At 40.2% G+C, this 23,889-nt stretch overlaps 1 protein-coding gene across 1 annotated transcript in view; it reads right to left on the reverse strand.

Annotated features, from left to right (window-relative positions):
• The window catches only part of TRHDE (thyrotropin releasing hormone degrading enzyme), a 314,740-nt gene that overhangs the window by 12,110 nt on the left and 278,741 nt on the right, over positions 1-23,889 (reverse strand). Inside the window, exons 16-17 of the mRNA XM_077807737.1 lie at positions 1,960-2,127; positions 1,234-1,374 (exon numbers count right to left, since the gene is read on the reverse strand). Of these exons, the coding sequence (XP_077663863.1) occupies positions 1,234-1,374; positions 1,960-2,127 (309 nt within the window). The remainder of the gene's footprint in view (positions 1-1,233; positions 1,375-1,959; positions 2,128-23,889) is intronic.

Here is a 23,889-nt window from a genome sequence, read left to right on the forward strand (position 1 = left end):
TGAGTAGCCCCAAGACTGGCGTAATACAAAGCTGGCCCTGAGTCACGAACAGGGCCCTTTGCCATTTCCCCATCAAAAGTGAGATAATAAAGTTCCCGACCTCACAGGTGCATTGTGAGGCTAAGTTCCTTACTGCCTGTAAGGATACCATGGTGGTGGGTCCCATAGGAAACAAATGAGCTTGGGGGGTCTTTGTTTTAAAAAGTTTGCTCCTGTACTAAAACCTCCAAAACCAAATTTCTGCTCAAAGCCAAGTTTCCCAATTGAACTGAACTCCCATAAAATCTGCTAGCCCCCAAAATCCTAACCAAAGCATCATGGACAGCAAACATAAGGACAAATTCTACACTCTTTGAGAAAGATTCACTAACACGGCATTTCCAACAAATCCTCTTATCGATATGGTGGTGGTTTTGATGGGTTTGACTGTCCACAGAGCAGACATGAGGTGTGGGCTCTCTTAACCTGGTTGTGTCCAGTAATATGCAGTGAAATCCTGCTGGTCTTGGCGACATCCAAAAAGAACCAAAAATATCTCCAATTAGTTCCCTACCTGCATCTAGATCAAAATCCCCCTCAGGTGAGTTTTAAGAGCCTGGATGGGGATTCTGAGTAATGTTGCAAAGAGTCCAAATTATATTACACAGGGAAACAGTTGCAGCAATGGGGCACAGCACACCCCAGAGAGTGGCTTTCCAAAGGTCTCCCCCTCCCTCTTGGCCAGGTATACCCTCCATCCAAAAGGCTGGCCCTTCAGTGAGTGAAGATTGTGTGTAAAGCTATCGCAAAGTTGGAGGGAAGGTGAAAGATGTCCCATTGTACTCGACACCCCTCCATTCCATAAAAATTGGGGCATTTAAAAAGGGTTCTCTCCACTGTCCTGCTCCCATGTTCTAAAGCAGATTTTTCAATCAGATCTAACTCAGGCAAAACTCCCACTGGGAGGTTTTCATTGTCTAAGTAAGAACAGGACTGTTGGATTTGACATATATACAGCACATATCATCAAAAAGACAATACAGTAATGGGCAAATATATAGATGATATACATAGACAGATACATCTATGAATAGCTTTAAGTCTATATAAAATGTATTTTACACATACATCTATGCATTAGAAAGATAGATAGAGAGATATAGAACAGGAGAGTAGATTAGACATAGAAATGGATAGTTAAAGTATCTAGAGACATATACAAAATAAGACACTCCAAATAACTATTATCTCTACCTGGCATTTAGTATTTTCCATTTTTCTCTGAAAAACTTCCAAGCAAGATCCCTGCCATGTGGATTTCGAGCTACGTGGATTATGACATCAATTGCATCTTGATCCAGGACAATTTCTGAATTGAGAGACAGGTTCAGAAGCCTTTAGGAATGAGTCAAGGGAAAAAAAAACTGTTTAGTTTTTGCCAATAAGATCCATAAAGCTCATCATCTAAAAATGAAACAGCAAAGACCAGAGATTGCTAAAAGATTTATTTAAATTGCCAGGAGAGCTCTGATTTTTATTTGTGAGAGTCCAAAGACCACACGTACTTTTGAATAAAAAAAAAAATCTTCAGTCTTGCAACTGGATTGTGAGTTCTCTAGAAGTAGGAAGATATTTAAGTATAATTGCAGGTGCATGGAATATTTTCAACAAAAGCTGAGATCATGTGAAATGCTTTTGACGGCATGTATCTTTATGAACTCTACACTGAGACCATGTTGATCAAAAAGTTGGCTAAGTGAACCTGGCCCTATTTATGGTTTTGAAGTGAAATCATGAAAAATTCATTCATTTGCAAGGGTCTCAGTACAAAACTATGTGACCCTCTAACTAGAAAGTGATTCTGTGCTCTAAAAATAGGCTCTCTCATTTACAGATAAATGCTGAGATGGGGAAGCAATATCATTACTGCAACAGTTACCAATGACAAAGAATCAGAAACACATAAATAGATATTTCCACCTGTTTAACAAGTTTCTATCATCACTGCAAGTTAAGGCTTCTAACAATATTTTCTTCTCAGATACTGCTGTGGTAGAATGGAATTTCATCCAAATGAACTCCCATACATCTTCATCCATTAGTGAAACTCCTGTACAGTAAACGACATCTCTGACGTTTAGTGGGATTCTAAAAAAGCAACCCAGAGAGCATTGCATTATTAAGGAGATTCAAAGTAATGAAAAGGGATATAGGACATTACTACTTTAATTCCTGTAAAACTCCAAAAAAGTATAACAATTACGAACTTTTGGTGAATTACACTTATCTTCAAAGTTTTCCCTTCAGTGATAACTTCCAAAATCATATATTGAATTGGTAAAATTTCTGGTAGCATAGCATATGCCTGGAACTCATAGACTCATAGACTTTAAGGTCAGAAGGGATCATCATGATCATCTAGTCTGACCTCCTGCACAACGCAGGCCACAGAATCTCACCCACCCACTCCTGCAATAAACCTCTCACCTATGTCTGAGCTACTGAAGTCCTCAAATCATGGTTTAAAGACTTCAAGGTGCAGAGAATCCTCCAGCAAGTGACCCGTGCCCCATGCTGCAGAGAAAGGCGAAAAACCCCCAGGGCCTCTTCCAATCTGCCCTGGAGGAAAATTCCTTCCCAACCCCAAATATGGCAATCAGCTGAACCCTGAGCATGTGGGCAAGACTCACCAACCAGATACCCAGGAAAGAATTCTCTGTAGTAACTCAGATCCCACCCCATCTAACATCCCATCACAGGCCACTGGGCCAATTTACCACGAATAGTCAAAGATCAATTAATTGCCAAAATCATGTTATCCCATCATACCATCTCCTCCATAAACTTATCAAGCTTAATCTTGAAGCCAGATAGGTCTTTTGCCTCCACTGCCTCCCTTGGACGGCATTTCCAGAATTTCACTCCTTTCCTGAACCCATCCATCACAACTCCATAGGTGTGTAAAAGTATAGTCTTATAGCTTCCTAGCTCGCAAATGTACCATATAACTACAAGGGCACATACATTAGCCTTCTAACTCAGCATACAGATTCATAGATAACAAAGCCATAAGGGACCACTGTGATCATCAGACAGGTTTCCTGTGTATCACAGGCCATAGAACTTCCCTGAATTCATTCCTGTTTGAATTAAAGCAGATCTTTTAGACAAACATCCAAGATTTATTTAAAAATTGTCAGTGATGGAGAATCCATAACAGCTCTTGGTAAGTTGTTCCAATGGTTAGTTGCCTTCACTGTTAAAAAATTATGCCTCAGTGCTGGTCTGAATTTGTCTAGCTTCAACTTCCAGCCATCAGATCTGATACCTTTGTCTGCTAGATTGAAGAGACCATCATTAAGCATTTGTGCCTCATGTAAGTGTTTACAGACTGTGATCAAGTCACCCCTTAACCTTCTCTTTGTTAAGCTAAGTAGATTGAGCTCCTTCAGTCTATCACCATAAGGCATATTTTCCAATCCTTTATTCGTTCTTGTGGCTCTTCTCTGAACTCTAATTTACCAACATCCTTTTTGAATTGTACAAACCAGAACTGGACACAAGATTCCAGCAGCTGTCGCACCAGTGCCAAATACAGCAGTAAAATAACGTCTCTATACCTCAACTCCAGGTTCACTTGTTTATGCATCCAAGGACTATTAGCCCTTTTGGCTATAGCATTGCATTGCAAGCTCATGTTCAACTGCTTGTCCACCACAACCTCCAAATCCTTTTCAGACTCACTGCTTCCTAGGATAGAGTACCCCACCCTGTAAGTATGGCCAATGTTCTTTGTTCCAAGATATATACGTTTACATTTAGTCATATTAAAATGCATATTGTTTGCTTGCGCCCAGCTTAACAAGTGATCCAGATCGCTCTGTGCAACTGACCTGTTCTCTTTATTATTTACCTGTCTCCCAATTTTTGTGTCATCTGCAAATTTATCACTGATGATTTTATGTTTTCTTCCAGGTCATTACTAAAAATGTTAAATAGTACAGGACCAGGAACTGATCCCTATGGGACCCCATTAGAAACATGCCCATTTAATGATGATTGCCCATTTACAATTACATTTTGAGACCTATCAATTAGCCAACTTTTAATCCATTTAATGTATGCCCTGTCAATTTTATATTATTCTATTTTTTTAAATCAAAATGTTCCAAGATGCCTTACAGAAGTCTAAGTATATTAACTCAACACTATTACCTGTATCACCCCAACTTATGATCTCATTAAAAATGTATCAAAATAGTTTGACAGCATCTTTTTTCCATAAACCTATATTGACTGGCATTAATTATATTACCCTCTTTTAATTCTTTATTAATCAAATCCCATATCAACAGCTCCATCATCTTGCCTTGGATGGAAGTCAGATTGACGGGCCTATAATTAACCAGGTCATCCCATTTACCCTTTTTAAATGTCAGCTCTTTTAAAACTCTTGGACACAAGTTATCCAGACCTGCTGATTTTAAAATGTCAAACTTTAGTAACTGCTGTTTTAGAATCGTAGAATCATAGAATATCAGGGTTGGAAGGGACCTCAGGAGGTCATCTAGTCCAACCCCCTGCTCAAAGCAGGACCAATCCCCAACTAAATCATCCCAGCCAGGGCTTTGTCAAGCCTGACCTTAAAAATATATAAGGAAGAAGATTCCACCACCTCCCTAGGTAACGCATTCCAGTGTTTCACCACACTCCTAGTGAAAAAGTTTTTCCTAATATCCAACCTAAACCTCCCCCACTGCAACTTGAGACCATTACTCCTCGTTCTGTCATCTGCTACCACTGAGAACAGTCTAGAGCCATCCTCTTTGGAACCCCCTTTCACGTAGTTGAAAGCAGCTATCAAATCCCCCCTCATTCTTCTCTTCCACAGACTAAACAATCCCAGTTCCCTCAGCCTCTCCTCATAAGTCATGTGTTCCAGTCCCCTAATAATTTTTGTTGCCCTCCGCTGGACGCTTTCCAATTTTTTCACATCCTTCTTGTAGTGTGGGGCCCAAAACTGGACACAGTACTCTAGATGAGGCCTCACCAATGTCAAATAGAGGGGAATGATCTCGATCTGCTGGCAATGCCCCTACATATACACCCCAAAATGCCATTGGCCTTCTTGGCAACAAGGACACACTATTGACTCATATCCAGCTTCTCGTTCACTGTAACCCCTAGGTCCTTTTCTGCAGAACTGCTGCCTAGCCATTCGGTCCCTACTCTGTAGCGGTGCATGGGATTCTTCTGTCCTAAGTGCAGGACTCTGCACTTGTCCTTGTTGAACCTCATCAGATTTCTTTTGGCCCAATCCTCTAATTTGTCTAGGTCTCTCTGTATCCTATCCCTACCCTCCAGCGTATCTACCTCTCCTCCCAGTTTAGTGTCATCTGCAAACTTGCTGAGGGTGCAATCCACGCCATCCTCCAGATCATTAATGAAGATACTGAACAAAACCACCCCGAGGACCGACCCTTCCTGGCCTGGCCTGTAGTTCCCAGGATCCTCCTTCTTCCCTTTTTTAAAGATGGGCACTACATTAGCCTTTTTCCAGTCGTCCAGGACTTCCCCCAATCACCACGAGTTTTCAAAGATAATGGCCAATGGCTCTGCAATCACATCCACCAACTCCTTTAGCACTCTCGGATGCAGCGCATCCGGCCCCATGGACTTGAGCTCGTCCAGCTTTTCTAAATAGTCCTGAACCACTTCTTTCTCCACAGAGGGCTGGTCACCTCCTCCCCATGCTGTGCTGCCCAGTACAGTAGGCTGGGAGCTGACCTTGTTCGTGAAGATAGAGGCAAAAAAAGCATTGAGTACATTAGCTTTTTCCACATCCTCTCTCACTAGGTTGCCTCCCTCATTCATTTAGGGGCCCACGCTTTCCTTGTCTTTCTTCTTGTTGCTAACATACCTGAAGAAACCCTTCTTGTTACTCTTAACATCTCTTGCTAGCTGCAACTCCAGGTGTGATTTGGCCTTCCTGATTTCACTCCTGCATGCCCGAGCAATATTTTTATACTCTTCCCTGGTCATTTGTCCAATCTTCCACTTCTTGCAAGCTTCTTTTTTGTGTTTAAGATAAGCAAGGATTTCACTGTTAAGCCAAGCTGGTCACCTGCCATATTTACTATTCTTTCTACACATTGGGATGGTTTGTCCCTGTAACCTCAATAAGGATTCTTTAAAATACATCCTCCTGAGTTTGGAACAGAAAGAGGGGGTTGCCATATGATATAACAGCATCATCTTTTTTCCCCAAATGCAGTAGGGAATTTTTTTTAACACTTCTGCCTTTTTTGCATTATTGATAATTCTACCTTTTCAATATAGTAATGGACTGATATCATTGTCAGGATTCTTTTTGTTTCTAATATACTTAAAAATTCCTTCTTATTGTCCTTAACTCTGCCAGCCATAGAGTTCTCCTTGTTCCCTTTGCTTCCCTTATCAATTTCTATAATTCCTAGTTATGAATATAAATCAGAAGCTATCAATGTCCCCTTTTTTCCATTTATTATTATTTTTTATTTCTTATAGCTGTCTTCACTTCCTCTCTAAACTGGGCTGGCTTTTTAATCTAATATAGCCTTCTGGCTTGATTTTGACTTTTTGGGGAGCTAGTAAAGTGTTCTTACACAATTCCCAATAATCATTCACATTTTTCTGATCAAATTCTTCCTACCAGCTGATTTGGCTCATAATTGTTTTCATGTTTGTGAAACTGGTCCTTTTAAAGCACCAAGCAGGGCTTAAATTCAGCCGGAGCCCACCGGAGCAGAGGTCCAGTAAATATTTTCAAACCCACAGAAGCCCTGGCATCTCCTGCAAGGCAGGAGCCCTGGAACCTGCCACAGGGCTAAAGCGCCCTTGTGCCTGCTGCGGGGTTAAAGCCCTGAGCCCCAGCACCTACCATTGGATTGAAGCCTCGAGCCCTGGTGCCTGCCATGGGGCCAAAGCCACAAGCCTTGGCGTCTCCTCCCCATGGATCTGAAGCCTTGAGCCCTGGTGCTTCTTCCCAAACACCTGGGCTGAAGTTCTGAGCCCTGGCACTGCCCACCCCCCATGGAGCTAAAGCCCTGAGACACCGGCCCCGCAGCTGAAGCCTGGAGTCCCGAGTCTGTGGGGCTCTGGGAAATAATCTCTGAGAATTTAAGCCCTGGAACCAAGTATATATTTCACTGATTTGGACTTTATTCTGTGTGCACATTATAAATGTGATCAAAGTCATGATCATTTGTACCCAAGTTATCATTATTTTTTTAGTTCAGTTCCTCTTTATCCATCAAGACAAGGTCTAATGTAGAATTTCCCCATGTTGGATGCAATATGTTTTGAGTTAGGAAATTGTCATCTATAATTAGAAATTCTAAGGACGTTTTAGGACTTGCAGCATGAGACCTCCAGCATATGTTACTCCAGTTGAAGTCCCCTATGATCACACAACTTTTTTTCCTACACATTATATATAGCTGCATTAAGGAGCCAGTCATCATGTTCCCTAGTGTGATTTGGTGGTCTGTCGCAGATGCCATCTAATAACCAGCTTGTGCTTTATCTATTAAGACACTGATACATAAACATTCAAGCTTATTTTCTTCTGTTATAGTACTATGGTGTCATGTCATCTGAGTGAATAGTGCCTTATAGTGATATTGCTGGGAGAAAAGGAAATACATGGAGACTCACCGAACTGATCAGCATGCCAATGAGTAAATCAGCTATGCAGTAAAGTCACAGTCGGTTGATGGACAGCTCAGATAATTTAATCTCAGACCATCGTTTACTGAAGCAGTCTCTCAGGGCTAAATTCACAACCTGGCACAGCAGGTACATTGGTACCAACAACATACACTAGCAGCCGAGTTTGGCTCTCAGACTCTACTATCCTCTTTCTCATTTCTGATGCATGTTTCTCAGGTGTAACATTTTTCACTGAAAAATATTTTTACTGATAAAAATAGAAACTTCTCAGAAAAATACTTGTCTACTTTGCTGAATATTTCTAATGCTTCCAATTACTATTGCTGGGCTAAAATGTCTGGGGTGCAGCACACTGCAAAAATCATTTATAATTATAAATTTGAAAAGAGATTGTCATTATGGATACTGTCAAACGAATATCTGAGTTGCAGGATCATGATACTGAAAGACCGAGTGAAATTTTCTTTGTAAATTTTATTATAGCGTACGCTACCGCAAAAGTTACAGGGAAGGTCACATTGAGACACGCTTATTAAAAGCCCATTTTTTTCCACCTACTCAGAACCTTCAGAAAATTTTTTTTGTGGGCTGAAGCTTTCTATTCTTAGCCTCCACTCAATGGTGAGTATTATTGTAATATTTCAACAAAATCCCTTTGGTCATGTTTTAATCACTGGAAAGTGAAAATATTATGCCTTTTCAACATTTTAAGGCTTCTATTGCTCATCGGTACATCGAGAGAAGTAGGAAAAAAAGCCTCCAAACCATATATTGGCCACTGAGACATAGCAAAGGCACTGTAACTCTACAGGGTTAAGAGAGGTCCCAGCAGAATTATGTCAGCCTATAATAGTTCCCGTTCCAGAACCATGTTGTCTTACCCACATTAACAACAAACCACTGAGTGGGAACCCAGCCATCCCTAACCACAACAGACAATCTCACATTCACATGGTTATACTTACAGCACAGGCAAGTCCTATATGTTTAACTGAAACAGACACAGCACAAACCTCCCCCCCCCGCCCCCCCGCCCAAAAAATCAAATTTGGAGTCTCTTTCTGGTGTTGCTACCTTCCTCCACCCATTACTTTTTAAACATTCTGTAATTCTCCTAACATTGGTGGAGTTCAGCCTGTGCCCAGCCTACACAAGTGATTCCTTGGTTGCTAATACCGGTGGAGATGCATCAGTGCTAGACTAGGAGTAGGAAAACTGCCCAGAATTCTCAGTGTAGACAAGGTCTATGTTATCAGAAGCTGTCTCCAGACAAACTTTCTAACTGTAAAGATAGTTAAATACTGGATGAGGCTTTCGAAGGTGGTTATTGAATCTCTGTCATTGCACGTTTCTAACAACAGATTGGGCAAACACCTGCCAGGGATGGTCTAGGTATACTTGCCTCTGCCTCAATATGGGGGGGCTGGACTAGATCAGTGGTTCTCAATCTAGGGCATTAATTGAGGTTTTTTTATTTAATTTCCGTCTGTGGGTGCTTATTGAAAAAGAAAGGAATAAAAGAGAGATATAAACTGCTTGCCCCTGTTAGTGTTTGAAAAGTCCCAATTTGGTTTTAAGAGTGAGTTAAAAGTACGGCTCCCATTCAAATTCAATAGAACTTGTGCTTCTATCTCAGTTAAGTGCTTCTGAAAATCTCACCCTAAATTCACACCTCCCTGAGATGAACAAGGCTTGGAGAATAAAGTTTAAAACTCACTGAAGTGAACAGCTGGTAGAAGTGATAAGTTCACACCTTTGCCACTACTATCAGAATCATAGAAATGTAGAGCTGGAGGAGACCTTGAGAGGTCATCTAGTCCAGTGGTTCTCAAACTAGGGCCGCCACTTGTTCAGGGAAAGCCCCTGGCGGGCCGGGCTGGTTTGTTTACCTGCTGCGTCCACAGGTTCGGCTGATCGCGGCTCCCACTGGCCGCCGTTCACCACTCCAGGCCAATGGGGGCTGCAGGAAGGGCGGCCAGCAGATCCCTTGGCCCGCACCGCTTCCCGCAGCCCCCATTGGCCTGGATCTGCAAACCGTGGCCAGTGAGAGTCGCGATAGGCCGAACCTGCGGATGAGCCAGGTAAACAAACCTGAATAAGCAACACAGATGGAAATTAAATAAAAAAACCTCTATTAATGCTACATTAAGTTTACATATGTAAACACAGGATATCAGGGAATACTAAAATGTGCTGATTTACATGAGCGGAGGATTTGTCTCAGTGTTTTCTAAATCAAATTAACTTAACTATATTGCAACTACATCGATACTTTTGATTATTAGATGCAATAGCACACATACATACATAGGCATATAGACACATTGTATGCAATGCGGACAGTTTATTCTGAGAGCATACATTTTTTATTCCCTGATTATATTTGTGTGTGGGTTTAAATGCTGTCTAACTTCAACGTTGCGTTATTTTTCATCAATTTTGGATTTAATACATTGACAACAATGAGAAGAATGTATGTTTAATGAAAATGGGATGAGGACATTATCATGACATTTGGAGCGGACAACTGATTCCTCAGCGAATGTAACAAAATTAACCAACCATAGTCAGGTTTTACTGTACTGGCAGAAGTACTTTATGTCTTGACTCAGATACTGCATCATGTTTAAAAGAGTGAGTAGCTCTTATTGGACTGTCCCAACAGAACTGTTTTCTTTGGCTTACTACAAGATACACAACTTGTGAACAAAAGCACCAAGGAACTAAAAGGTATCTGCAAAGAAGTAATTCTTCGCAGGTTGATTGTCCCATTAATCAGAGTGGCACACATTGCACATTGAAGGAATTATCACTCAGTGTTTGGATACAATCGGTAGCAGTGCTGAAGTGAACACCGGGGCAGCGAGGGGGACGTCTGACCTCAGAATGATAGTGAGGACAGAGTTCCTTGCTTCTGAGGCTTCCATCTTTCACAAGTTACAGCACAGCTCATCAAATTCAACTGACTTTCCTGGCTGCCTCATCTTTTTTGTTTTATGTGACAAGAGTAGTGATCTGAGCATTAACTGGAAGATCATTTGTATCCTGTGTGGAGGAAGAGGAATTTGGACACAGATGGCATTGATCACATATCAATAGCCTCAACACCACTATGTATTTTGTAAATGAAACTCTTTTGACACCAAATCTGTAAAGGCACATTTGCAGCACCACAGCAAATCTATTCAATATCATACAGCCAAGAGCTCTAGGGAAGTTTTTAGATCTCCTTGTATAAGCTAAGTCATTAGGACAAAATGAAATTAAACCCCCCCACACACACTGTTTTTTAAAGCCTGAGCTTCAATAACTACAAAACCTATGGCTATGAAAAGCTACAAATTACTCCTATGAGAGGTCTGTAATCAGGATTACAGACATGGGGTTCCTTTCTGTGGAAATGAAAATTGTTTATGAAAATGTGAATATCCCCAAAGTCATTTCTCTTTAACTATTGCCTCAACAGTAAACTTTCTAATTGAATTTTCTCCATTTCTGGGGATTCTTGCTCCCCCTTCCCTCCAGTTATTATGGGCCTGTATTTCATCATTATCTAAACATGTGAAAATCTCTCAGGTCTAGATTTTGTAGTTGCACAGCTCCATGGAAAATGTGCTTTTAAAATTGCAGTTCCATAGCACCAGTTCAGTATGCAGAATGTTGGCCTACTGGATTAATTGAACTGAACAGGTAAAATTAACTATTGTTTCAGTATTATTGAGCTAGTAACACTGAAGAACATATTATTTTGTTGTATTAAATCTCTTCTGGGCTATGTAGACTGCTGGCATTTTTAAAGTGATATAATGGATACTTCAGAGAAATGATAAAAATTAATTTTTGAAAGCATAATTCTGAATGCTGATATGATGAATTTAAACTTATTTGTCTTGCTAAATAGATATGATGGTGAGGCTAAGATATGAGGCCAGCAAAGCTCATGTTTAAAATTTAAACATTTGGAAAATATGTTAAAAATTAAACAATTAGAAAAAAAATTATTAAAATCCTGCTGTACCTTTACAGGAAATTTTTTTTTACAATCCTGAATAGTAAAGCTTTACAATGAATTAAGAATAATCTTCTAAGTTAAAATGAATTGGTATGTACTTGCTCCTATTTAAACAATGTTCTAACAATTGGAAATACTCGTAAAATCAGACCATAATTATTTATCTTCTAGGCAAATTGTGTTCTAATTTCTTAAAATGCAACTGCATGCAGTTTAGTCAGTTCTTTTATTAAGTGACAAGTTTCATTACCATTTAGGCTAATATTTGACAAAAGAAATTAATCAGAAGCTCCATTCTTTATTTTTTTTACAGTTTACCTTTAACAGAAACTTATTTTCCTTGATGACTATATTTAAAGCATTGTTTATTAGGTTACAAACCTCAGATAATATTAAAAGAATGGCACTCATGGAATACTGTATTAGCACTGCATCTCCTAAAACATCAAACTAATGATGCCACATGGGTAACAGTACATTGTTATGTGTCTCTTCTAAGAAGATAATCACAGTTTTTGCCCCTCTTCATTACTTATTTTTATTACAGTAGCCTAACTCAAACCATTGAGCCATTGTGCTAGGTATTATACGTACACACGGGAGGAGAAGGTGCCTTCTTCCGAAGTGTTTACAATTGGAATGGATAGAACAGACAAAAGGTGAAATCTTGGACACACTGAGGTCAGTGGGAAAACTCCTATTGATTTTCGTAGGGCCAGGATTTCAGTGAAAGGGTGGTAGAAGGAAGTCTTATTATCCCCATTTGACATATGGGAAACTGAGGCACAGAGAGATTAAAGGGACTTGCATAAGGACACACTGAATGGCTAGGGCAGAACCAAGAACTGAACCCAGATCACATGAGGTTCAGTCCAACGCCTTAACCACAAGATCATCTATCCTCTCTCCAATGACTATTTCTAGCTACACCCAGTGCCAGTTATGCAATATCATTTTTTAATGTCTGAACGGCAAGCTGTACATTAACTTGGGCAGCCCATCTCTGCTATAGATTTTTGTTGTTTTGTCCTTTGTTGGCATTTTTTCTACCCCAAAAATGGCCCTTCCTTTCAAATTGCTTTTCTTTATTGTGGTTGGCATTTTGGTTGTTCATCAAACAAACAAACAAACAAACAAACTGAAGAAATCTGTCAAAGTTCTAAAGTCTTCCAATTAATTTGTTTGGGATGTTGTTTACTTAAAATCAGTAGAAGGGGCAGGAGATCTTTCTGTGATCATCTAGAAAACTGAGGAAGCAAAGCTGTTACTTGGAGGAAGTGCCCAATAAACAACACATTTTCTATTTACTTGTAACTAGATGCAATCCTTTCTTCTATTAGACATACTCCCTAGATCCTCTTTCACAACACCATATCCACTATTTCCTTGATTAACTCATGCACTCAGCAGTCTTTTCTTCCTCCTTAAACAGTTTTATTGACTTGACTGTAAGATTCCACTCAAATGTTGTAACAACCTATCAATTAGTTAAATTACTTCAGCAACATTGGCTGCCACCATCTGGCTGTACTCTAATAAATTGCAAAACATAATGTATCTCCACATCTGTATCCACACAGATACAGATCTTCAACAATGAATTTTCAAAGTCATTAAAATGTACAGAAGTTGATAACACAGAAGAAAGGATCTGGGGTTGTTTGTTTGTGTTGTGTTTTACATTCTTTATACATGTATGTATGAAAAAATAGTCTTTTCTCTGTATTCTCACAGCTTCCATAAGTCTAATGACTTCTGAAAATTAAGTGATGAACATCAAAACTTTGTACAGAAGTAACCTGTCTTCTAGATATCTCACACAAATCATTAACCTTTTAGGCCACACATCCACAAACACTCATGCTCCCAATTAAAGTTAAGCACAGGTATAAGTGTTTGCAAGATCAGGGTCTTAGTGTACAGATGTGAAATGAAGTGACAAAATGATGCATCTCAAAGCAGCGACAGAGGAAGAAAGATAAGAAAAAGAAGGAAAACTGTTACTTTTGGGATATGTATTTGATTTTTTGTCATTTGGCCCAGACTTCATTAGAATGTATATCAACTAATGACTAAGAAATCTGTGTTATCTACCACTGACCTGAGCCTACAAACATGTTGCAATTGTTGTTGCAGTACAATGTTTCTTGGTGGTGGTATTTCCAGAGTACTTAAAGGTTGATAAAGTAAAGAGGTGAAACAAATGAGGCAGCCAGATTAGTGCGAATCAATTGTCTCTTGAAGAGTAAATACAAATTGTTCTTACTGAATATGAGAATCTAGTATTCTCAAATTAGGGCTCTTGGGTACTATTGTCTTTGTGCAAATTATCTGACTGATGACATTCTTACTTCATCACTTGCACCTTTCTTATGACTGATATACAGAAAATTAATATCTCTAACATTGCACTCAGATATATGTGAAACCCTGTGAAATAACAAATGTAGAAACTACTGGACAAGCTCCAAGCTGAATGGATACATTTAAAAAATCTCTTACAAGATAATTAGATCTCAGGATACTATATTCTTTGGTATAAAGGGGAAACAAGATGTGCAAAAACGGGTGCTAATGACCTGAAACTCATGAGAGGGAGGGGAATGGCTGTTTCATGGCATACCTTCTCCCAGGGGATCTATGGAAACACCTCTGTACTGATGACAAGACAAAGCCAGAGATCTTTGGGTTTTCAGTCAGACCAACATTAACTTCCTTCTGTTCCCTGCAAAGGTGGTTTATTGTGTAGACACAGAAGGAACGTAAATGTCAAGATGAGTTTTGTGAGAAAAATGACCTGGGGGTAGAGAGGAATGTGAAGGCCAGGGTACAGAATGCAAGGACAATCCATGTTTTGCAAGGTTTCTCGAACATTCTCTTTCTACTTACTCAAGGTGGCAATCCTTCTCCTGTCAGGGAAGCCTATAGGGCCAACACCATGATATGAACTTGTGGAGACTGCAAAGTATTTTTTCTCTTCTACAGATTTTGTTTTCATGGGAGGGAAGCCTGGAGTAAGGTATTTAAGTATGTTGGCTCACAGGCATTCCTGAACCCTTCAATATTATATTTATGCAATTTATATTTATTATATTTATATAGTTTGTTTTCATAAAATGTCCTTTATGGCTATGAAATCTATCAGGAATCCTGTGGTTAAAAACCAGAACAGATGTGCATCCAGGATCTACTTAGTCTTCCCCATGAAGTTGGAACAGTGCCCTCTGAAAAGTTCAGTGACCACTGTGTTATGGAAAAGATGCTGGACAATATTCTATTTTGACAGGGTCAGTTCATCGTATCATTGTAAATATTATCTACTCTGGTGGAAGTTGTTTCAGTAATTAATTAACCATATGTCTCCCTACACTGGATCATACCTTCTGACCCATGAGAACTACAAAAAGTATACTCAGAATAGAACAAAGAAAACAAAGTGTTAAAAATGTTGAATATTGTATATCAGCTGGGCTAACCTATAAGACGACACCCTTGTCAATAAGCAGTTGATTAAAGGTTACAAGATCAGAATAATGTCGCTAACCTTAGAGGTAAATTTTAGTCAAAAGAGAGTCTGTTTCACAGATGCAAGCCAAGAGATGCCAAATCTATAAGCGGTTTCAAGCTTTCTTCTTTAACTATCAGAATGCAGCCCTAAACTTACCCAGTTTGAGTCCTGTGAAAACAGGATAACAAAAAATATTGGACACCACCAGCTGCTGCCACTGGACATAACTTCAGATCAATACCCTAAGTAGTTGAGAATGATCAAAGTAATCAGTACAGAAAAATAATAGTATAAATAGTAAAAAACACATTAAATCTAAAATGGTAGGAATGTGAAGCAGCCTACAATCTACTTGTATTACAGATGTGATTCAATATGTGATAGTAATTGTAGGTAGTCTGTTAATCATGATAGTTCTCAAATCACAGGTACTCTATATATCTCTGATCTCTATTCTGCATGGTGATAGCCAGGAGATTGAAAACCCAATGCATATTACTCCAATTGACACTGGATCAAATAAAACAAATGCATGTATTAACAGTTTTCTGTGGAAAAAAAGTCAGGCAATTAGTCCTACAACTATTTGAACCTAGATGAAGAGGAATGGGCTACATTTCAAAAGAAGGAAAAATCTGAAAATCCATTGGTGACTGGCTCTGAATACCCAATGCCCTTTCCAGTGGGCTTCACTAAGTCATGCCTTAGGGTGTCATGGCAGATGCTGACAAGTCATCATTTACTATGACATCACACTTCAGGAGTTTATAAACTATTGTCCTCTGCACATTTCTTCCTGAGCTTTAGAGGTCAGAACGTATTCAAAGCAGAAACGCTGCAAATGCTAATGCTCTTAAAATTGTGTTTTGCCTTCAAAACGAATGCATTACGGAGGTTAAAGAGGTTAACAAGGCTGATTCTCAAGCTCAGGCAGACTTTGTATGGTAATTTTGCTAATTTTTTAGGCTGAACCACAATGCTATCATAACTACAGAGTGTGAGTAATGTATTTCTTCACACATGAAAGAGCTTCACAGGGATCATCCCAGTTAAATGAAGGTAGCAGCAAACATCTTAATTCTCAGCAAGCAGTAGCTTCTGATGCATAGCATTTGTCTGTATCTTGAATTCTATGACCCCCATTCCTAAATCGACAACACTAATTTCAATGATTGTATAAAGAATGTTCCTTATTCCTCATAGAGGCTTCACTCTTGTCCACTTATGGAAGTATGTATTCATCTTACTGCAGCAAGATCATGTTTGCCACACTAAGCACCATTAGCAGCATTTGTGGGGCCTGAAGTAAACTGAAGTGGGGCCAATCAGTTATATAAAAATATCAGTTCTGTATTAATTTAATAATTAAAAGGAAAGTGAATCTTACATTAAAATTTGTTCTCGGATTTTCAACAAAAACTACATATAACATTTCTTTTGTTAGATCTTGCTAGGATTAAAATCCTGTACAGTCCTGGCACAGAATCAACAAACAGCTCCGTTGACACTGCTTGGAGTCAGTTACTAAAGGCCGGCTATTTGGTTCGATGCCTTTGTGGCCAAATGTGTCCTTTGAGTCATGCTCTGCCATTCTTTCCTGGCAGAGTGGCTGAGAGCTGTACTGTCATTAAGCATTTTGCACTCTAAATTATCATAATTTTTTAGCCACAGAAATGGCTGCAATCTCTTTCTCGCATCATTTATTTTAGGACACAAGTATCAGGAGATGAGATCAGCTATTGGCGCACCAATGCAGTAGTGTATCAGTGTCACAGAATGGAATTTCCCATAGAATAGATGAAATTCTCAGACTTGTGGAGAATGTCTTTCTAAACCTCATGAATGCTCATCTCATGTAGATTAGTGTAAGTTTTTTGTAAAGAAGGTGTGAAAGTAATAGTGTTGTGCCTGGAAGTCTAATGGTGTTATTCAATATTGCTGGTATTAACAGAGAAGACTAAAACACTAGTAGATATAATTATTTTCTTTAATTTTGCATTTAGTTTTAACCCCAAAACATATTTAACTTTTCAAGTTAGAAGCTACACATGTAAGTACTACTGGCCAATTCACTATTGAGCTTAAGAACATAAGAATGGCCATACTGGGTCAGACCAAAGTTCCATCTAGCCCAGTATCCTGTCTTCCAACAGCAGCCAATGCCAGGTGCCCCAGAGGGAATGAACAGAACAGTTAATCATCAAGTGATCCATCCCTTGTCGCCCATTCCCAGCTTCTGTCAAACAGAGGCTAGCGACACTATCCCTGCCCATCCTGGCTAATATAATTGATGGACCTATCCTCCATGAACTTATCTAGCTCTTTTTTGAACCCTGTTATAGTTTTGGCCTTCACAACATCCTCTGACAAGGAGTTCCACAGATTGACTGTGAAAACAGTCAGCATGAAAAAATACTTCCTTTTGTTTGTTTTAAACCTGCTGCCGATTAATTTCATTTGGTGACCCCTAGTTCTTGTGTTATGAACCTAGTTCTTGTGTTATTCTGATCAGCAGTGGTAACTTATTTACATGGTAAAGAACAAAGCATAGTAAATATGTGATTATTATAATTATTTCAATCTCCTGGAGTGAAGAGTACATGGTAACTAATTTTGGACCTACCATATTAAACAGTATCACTAGGAAACCTGCAGAAATATGCAAACAGTATCGAGGTACATGTTACTGTATTTGATTATTGCCCTCCCCTAACTCACAATTAAACTACGCAAGTAAAATACATAAACATTTGGGATGAAGAGAACCTCTAAAGAGCCATCGAATCAAGCATCACAGCAAGATTTATTTTATCATTCCTAAACCATTCCTAATTAGATGTGTGTTCACTCTAACTTTGACTATGTCCAGTGATGGAGATTCCATAGCCTTCTTAGCAACTTGTTCCATTGCCTGTAAATTTACACAGTCATAAAAGTTTAACTTAATATTAGCTTATATTTGTATTGAATCTCATTTGACTGATATCAATCTACCTCCCTGGTATTCTTTTGTACTCTTATGTTCCAAAGAATTTTCAATACTTCCCAATTTGCATTGTTTGTAAATCAGCTCTTTGGATTAGCCACTCCAGCTTCCAGAATAGATCATTCAGGGCAAAGCATTGCAACATTGCCTTTATTTTACTATAGTATTCAGCAAACTCTGGGTCAGACTGTACTCATATGTGGAAATACCACAAAGGAGACAGAAAACACTGTAAGCTTCCCTCAAAGTTTCTTTTGAGTTCTCTTATTGGAGGTAGCATTGCCCAACCTCTAGGGGACAAACTGGGAGGCCAACCCACAAATGCTGCTGATATTGGAGATTTGTTGAGGGAAGTGGGGCACCTATGCAGAGATCCTCTGCCTCCTTTGATCAGCTCTTGGCCCTCTGTAGCTCTGCCTTGGTTCCTTGGCAATGTGACCCCACTGCAACTGTATTGCCTGGAATTTCCCAGCAAGTGCTTGACCACTTTGTTCGGCTTTGCGGAAATGATTCTCTAAGAACAGTAAATATAGCCTCTGGCCGTATTAACTTCATTCGTTGTTAACACTGGGTGGAGGGAGAGATGATGCATATCTCTACCTCCAGTGGCCTTTTCTTAGCACTGTGGAGAACTGTCAAAATGGTCTGGAGAAAGGAAGGGAATGCTGCCATCAAGACAGCAGTCTTTCCTTCTGTAGGAGAAGATGCATGCAGAGAGAATGGTACAGAGATACTATGGTTGCAACTGAGAGTACAAAACAAAAGATAGCTTTTAAGGACATGATGCTATAAGAATATTGCATCAAACTGAGTGAAGTACAGTTATGATCACAAATATAAAAATTGCACCTAATTAAATATCTGTTCCTTGTATGTATTCCAAGTTGTACTTTATTGCCCATTATACTCATATTAGCCAACACAGCTAAGGGAGTGTGTTCTGGCTTCTGTTCTGGCTCACACACCATGTTAACTAAATTCTTATTACAGAATTGTTATTATTATTGGTAATAACAGAATCCCAGTGATATGGCACAAACCTGAACCATTATATAGACATACTACTGTATGAGCAAAAATAGTCTTGCTGAATCTATATAAATGTCGGTACTGTGAAGTATAAGCTAATTTTATGACTGCTAAGCTGCTAAAATGGCAGAAAGTTTCTCAACTATAATAAGTGACATTTGTGATGCCTTTTCACAATGAGCAGACATGGTATCAGCCTGTCAATGTGTTAGTCACATTCAAACATGGTGACTGTTTTGAAAACAGCAAATGGCAATTTCTGGGGTTGGGGAAAAGATCTGAATTTATAATCTTACGAAATAAATAAAAGAAACCTGTCTTCTTTGCAAGTTGCACCCTTATTTATCATCTGATGTCAATCCCTGTTCCATAATTACATTATTTGTGGTGGCTATTTTTCAAAATTGTCCAGTTTCTTTACAGAAATGTATTGCTTTAACTGGCTGGTATTTCTTCTCCTCCTCTGCCCTGCTCTGATACCTTTATCATAACATTCATTGTGCTCCAGCAGTCATAATCTTGGGCTCCCAAGAATGGCCTTGTGGAAAAGGTAAGATTAATTTTCAGAAGGCTCCTTAAATGTGTTCCTTTCCTTTCTCGCTATTGTTAACAAAGCAATAAGCTTTTTTCTGATGCCTCCTTCTTCTCTAGTCCTTTGGGGAGAAAGGGGAAGAGGGGGAGGCTTTCCAGGGTGACAGCTTTTATACATTGTATTATCTACTGCTGTGCATTTTAATAGATCCTATTAAATGTGATTAACTAATTTTGCTGTTGCAAGTGAGTATCTCAGTAAATTACTTTTGCAGATTGTTTCCTGTGATTCTCTCTTTGTATTTTCTTCTTTGAATAACTATGTATCTAGCATTGTTGATGTCTGTTAATTTTGATATTGATAAGGATTCACTTCAAAATGTGCATGCTTGGATTCCTCATACAGAATTAACCTGATAAATCCTTTAATAACACTTTCTTTTTGGAGTTTGGGACATATTTTCATAGACTCTGGGTACTTTTTTCAAGCCTAATGGCTAGATTTAAAGTAGGACGTAGGTGCGTACCTGCCACTTTAGGCGCCTAAATCCAACATCTAGGCACCAATGGAATTCACAAAACTATCATGCAGCTGCCGCCTAAGTCTATAGCACTGACATTACAATTGGTAAAGTTACCTAGGTGCCTATATTTCTGCTAGCGGCCATGCACAAAGCTGCCTAAGTCCTGATGCCACTGAGCTGCTCAGTGCCTAGTTCATGCTTAAGCCCTGCCAGGATTCACAAACTAGGCATCCTTCTGCCTCTCTCATCTGTGGGATCCAATCCATACGCTATAGGTGGTGGTGGTAAACCCCTATACCAAACAGCCCAGTGGTTAGGGCACTCACCTAGGAGGTGGGAGACACATCGACTGATTTGGAGCAAGGACTTGATCCCGGATCTCCAACTTCCAGGTGAGTTCCCTAACCACTTGGCTATAAGGGGAGGGAGCACCTCCATGTGAAAGGACTGACCTGACTTAAGTGTCATAGAATCATAGAATATCAGGGTTGGAAGGGACCTCAGGAGGTCATCTAGTCCAACCCCCTGCTCAAAGCAGGAACAAGACCCAATTTTTGCCCCGATCCCTAAATGGCCCCCTCAAGGATTGAATTCACAACCCTGGGTTTAGCAGGCCAATGCTCAAACCACTGAGCTATCCCTCCCCCATTCCATGGTCTGACTCCTGAGAATCCTGATCAAAGACAGGCACCTCCTTTCAGCTTGGAGCTAGATGCCTAACCCCCTTTGAGGTGTGAGGTTTAGGGAGCTCTCGGTTCTGACTGATGGCTTCTGTTAATCTCTGTTTTAGGCGCCTAACTCTCCCCATGCAGTGTCTGAGAATCATGGATGCCTCAGCCTCACTTGGGGTTGTAAATTCCACTAGGCAGCAGGGTGCTTAAAAGCAATGCCTAACTCCCTTAGGAAAAAGAAAAGGAGTACTTGTGGCACCTTAGAGACTAACCAATTTATTTGAGCATAAGCTTTCGTGAGCTACAGCTTGCTTCATCAGATGCATTCAGTGGAAAATACAGTGGGGAGATTTATATACATAGAGAACATGAAACAATGGGTGTTACCATACACACTGTAAAGAGAGTGAGTTATTACCAGCAGGAGAGCTGGGGGGAGGGGGAACCTTTTGTAGTGATAATCAAGGTGGGCCATTTCCAGCAGTTGACAAGAAGTTCTGAGGAACAATGGGGGGTGGGAAATAAACATGGGGAAATAGTTTTACTTTGTGTAATGACCCATTCACTCCCACTCCCTATTCAAGCCTAAGTGAATTGTATCCAGTTTGCAATTAATTCCAATTCAGCAGTCTCTCATTGTAGTCTGTTTTTGAAGTTTTTTTGTTGAAGAATTGCAACTTTTAGGTCTGTAATCGAGCGACCAAAGATATTGAAGTGTTCTCCAACTGGTTTTTGAATGTTATAATTCTTGACATCTGATTTGTGTCCATTTATTCTTTTACGTAGAGACTGTCCAGTTTGACCAATGTACATGGCAGAGGGGCATTTCTGGCACATGATGGCATATATCACATTGGTAGATGTGCAGGTACACGAGCCTCTGATAGTGTGGCTGATGTGATTAGGCCCTATGATGGTGTCCCCTGAATAGATATGTGGGCACAGTTGGCAACGAGCTTTGTTGCAAGGACAGATTCCTGGGTTAGTGGTTCTGTTGTGTGGTGTGTGGTTGCTGGTGAGTATTTGCTTCAGGTTGGGGGGCTGTCTGTAAGCAAGGACTGGCCTGTCTCCCAAGATCTGTGAGAGTGATGGGTCGTCCTTCAGGATAGGTTGTAGATCCTTGATGATGCGTTGGAGAGGTTTTAGTTGGGGGCTGAAGGTGATGGCTAGTCGCGTTCTGTTATTTTCTTTGTTGGGCCTGTCCTGTAGTAGGTGTCTTCTGGGTACTCTTCTGTCTCTGTCAATCTGATAACACCTATTGTTTCATGTTCTCTGTGTATATAAATCTCCCCACTGTATTTTCCACTGAATGCATCAGATGAAGTGAGCTGTAGCTCATGAAAGCTTATGCTCAAATAAATTTGTTAGTCTCTAAGGTGCCACAAGTACTCCTTTTCTTTTAGCGAATACAGACTAATACGGCTGCTACTCTGAAACCTGTAACTCCCTTAGGGTGAATCTAGCCATAAATCCCATTTTCAAAGTCACGAAGGGTATGTCTACATGGCGAGCAGAAACCAGTGGCAGCGAGTTTCAGAGTTTGGCTCTACAAACTTGGGCTCACACTACAGCACTAAAAATAGCTGTGTTGGTTTTGGGGCTCTGGCTGGATCTTGGGCTCAGAAGCTCATTCCCCTCCCTAGGATTGAAAGCCCAATCCCAATGTTTACACAGCCATTTTTACCACCAGGAGCTATAGATCCGAGTTTTGAGACTTGCTGCTTCAGGATTCTGCTTGCTGTGTAGCAGATGTTTCCCTAGGGGCAGGTTTTCAAATGTATGTAGGCACCTAGTAGCATTTTCCAAAGTGCCTAAGCAGGTTTCAATGGGAAATCATCTTGATTTTAGTGGGAGTTAGGCATCTAAACTGCTTAGGTGTTTTTGAGAATCCCACTTGACATCCTTATGCATCCAAATACCTTTGAAAATAAGTGCCTAATTCAGTTTTTAAAATGGGACTTAGGTGCTTTTGAAAACTTCACCTGAAATCAAATATTTTATCTAGAAACAAAACATCAGATCCTGTGATACGCGGAAACCGGTTTCCTGCCTTCCACCAGATGAAAAAAAAGGATGACTCTTTCACAAGAAAGCTGTGGTCCTCACCTGTACTTGCCTTACTTTCCATGCATAACTGCATGATTTAATAATCATGCTACTTTATTTATTAATACTCTGCACTTATATACATACTTTGCACATTGTCAATGCCCTGTCAATTCTCACCTGAATTAGATAAGTCTCTGACTGGTCTGTTTGCCTCCTATAGTTCTTGCCTGTCCATTATACTGCTGCTAATGCCCCCCATTGCTCCTATTAATTACCCCTCCTTGAATCCGTCTATTACAGGGGATCGGTAACCTTTGGCACGCAGCCCACTAGGGTAAGCCCCCTGTTGGGCCCGGCCGGTTTACCTGCTGCATCTGCAGGTTTGGCCCATCGCAGCTCCCACTGGCCGCGATTCGCCGTTCCAGGCTAATGGGGGCTGTGGGAAGCGGCAGCCAGCACATCCCTCGGCCCACGCCACTTCCCACAGCCCACATTGGCCTGGAGCAGCGAACTGTGACCAGTGGGAACAGCAATTGGCTGAACCTGCGGACACGGCAGGTAAACAAACCGGCCTAGCCTGCCAAGGGGCTTACCCTGATGGGCTGCGTGACAAAGGTCGCCGATTCCTTCTCTGTTAGCTTCTTGCCTCTCTTTCAAGTTCTGTGTCTTGACCTACAAAGCTCTACATAATATCCCCCTCTACCACATTTCCTCATCTCTTTTCCTCCCTCTCTCTTTCAGGTCCTCTCAAACCTTTTGCTGCACTCCTCCTTTCACACCTTCTGTCATGTTGTCCTTATTCCTGTCTTCATCTATCAAGCGTCCTCTCTTTCTTCCATTACATCCTTCCTTAAATTCAACCTCCTTTTTTACTCAGGAGGTGTAGGAGG

The sequence above is a fragment of the Eretmochelys imbricata genome, chromosome 1, assembly GCF_965152235.1.
Source record: "Eretmochelys imbricata isolate rEreImb1 chromosome 1, rEreImb1.hap1, whole genome shotgun sequence".
Classification (NCBI taxonomy): Eukaryota; Metazoa; Chordata; order Testudines; family Cheloniidae; genus Eretmochelys; species Eretmochelys imbricata.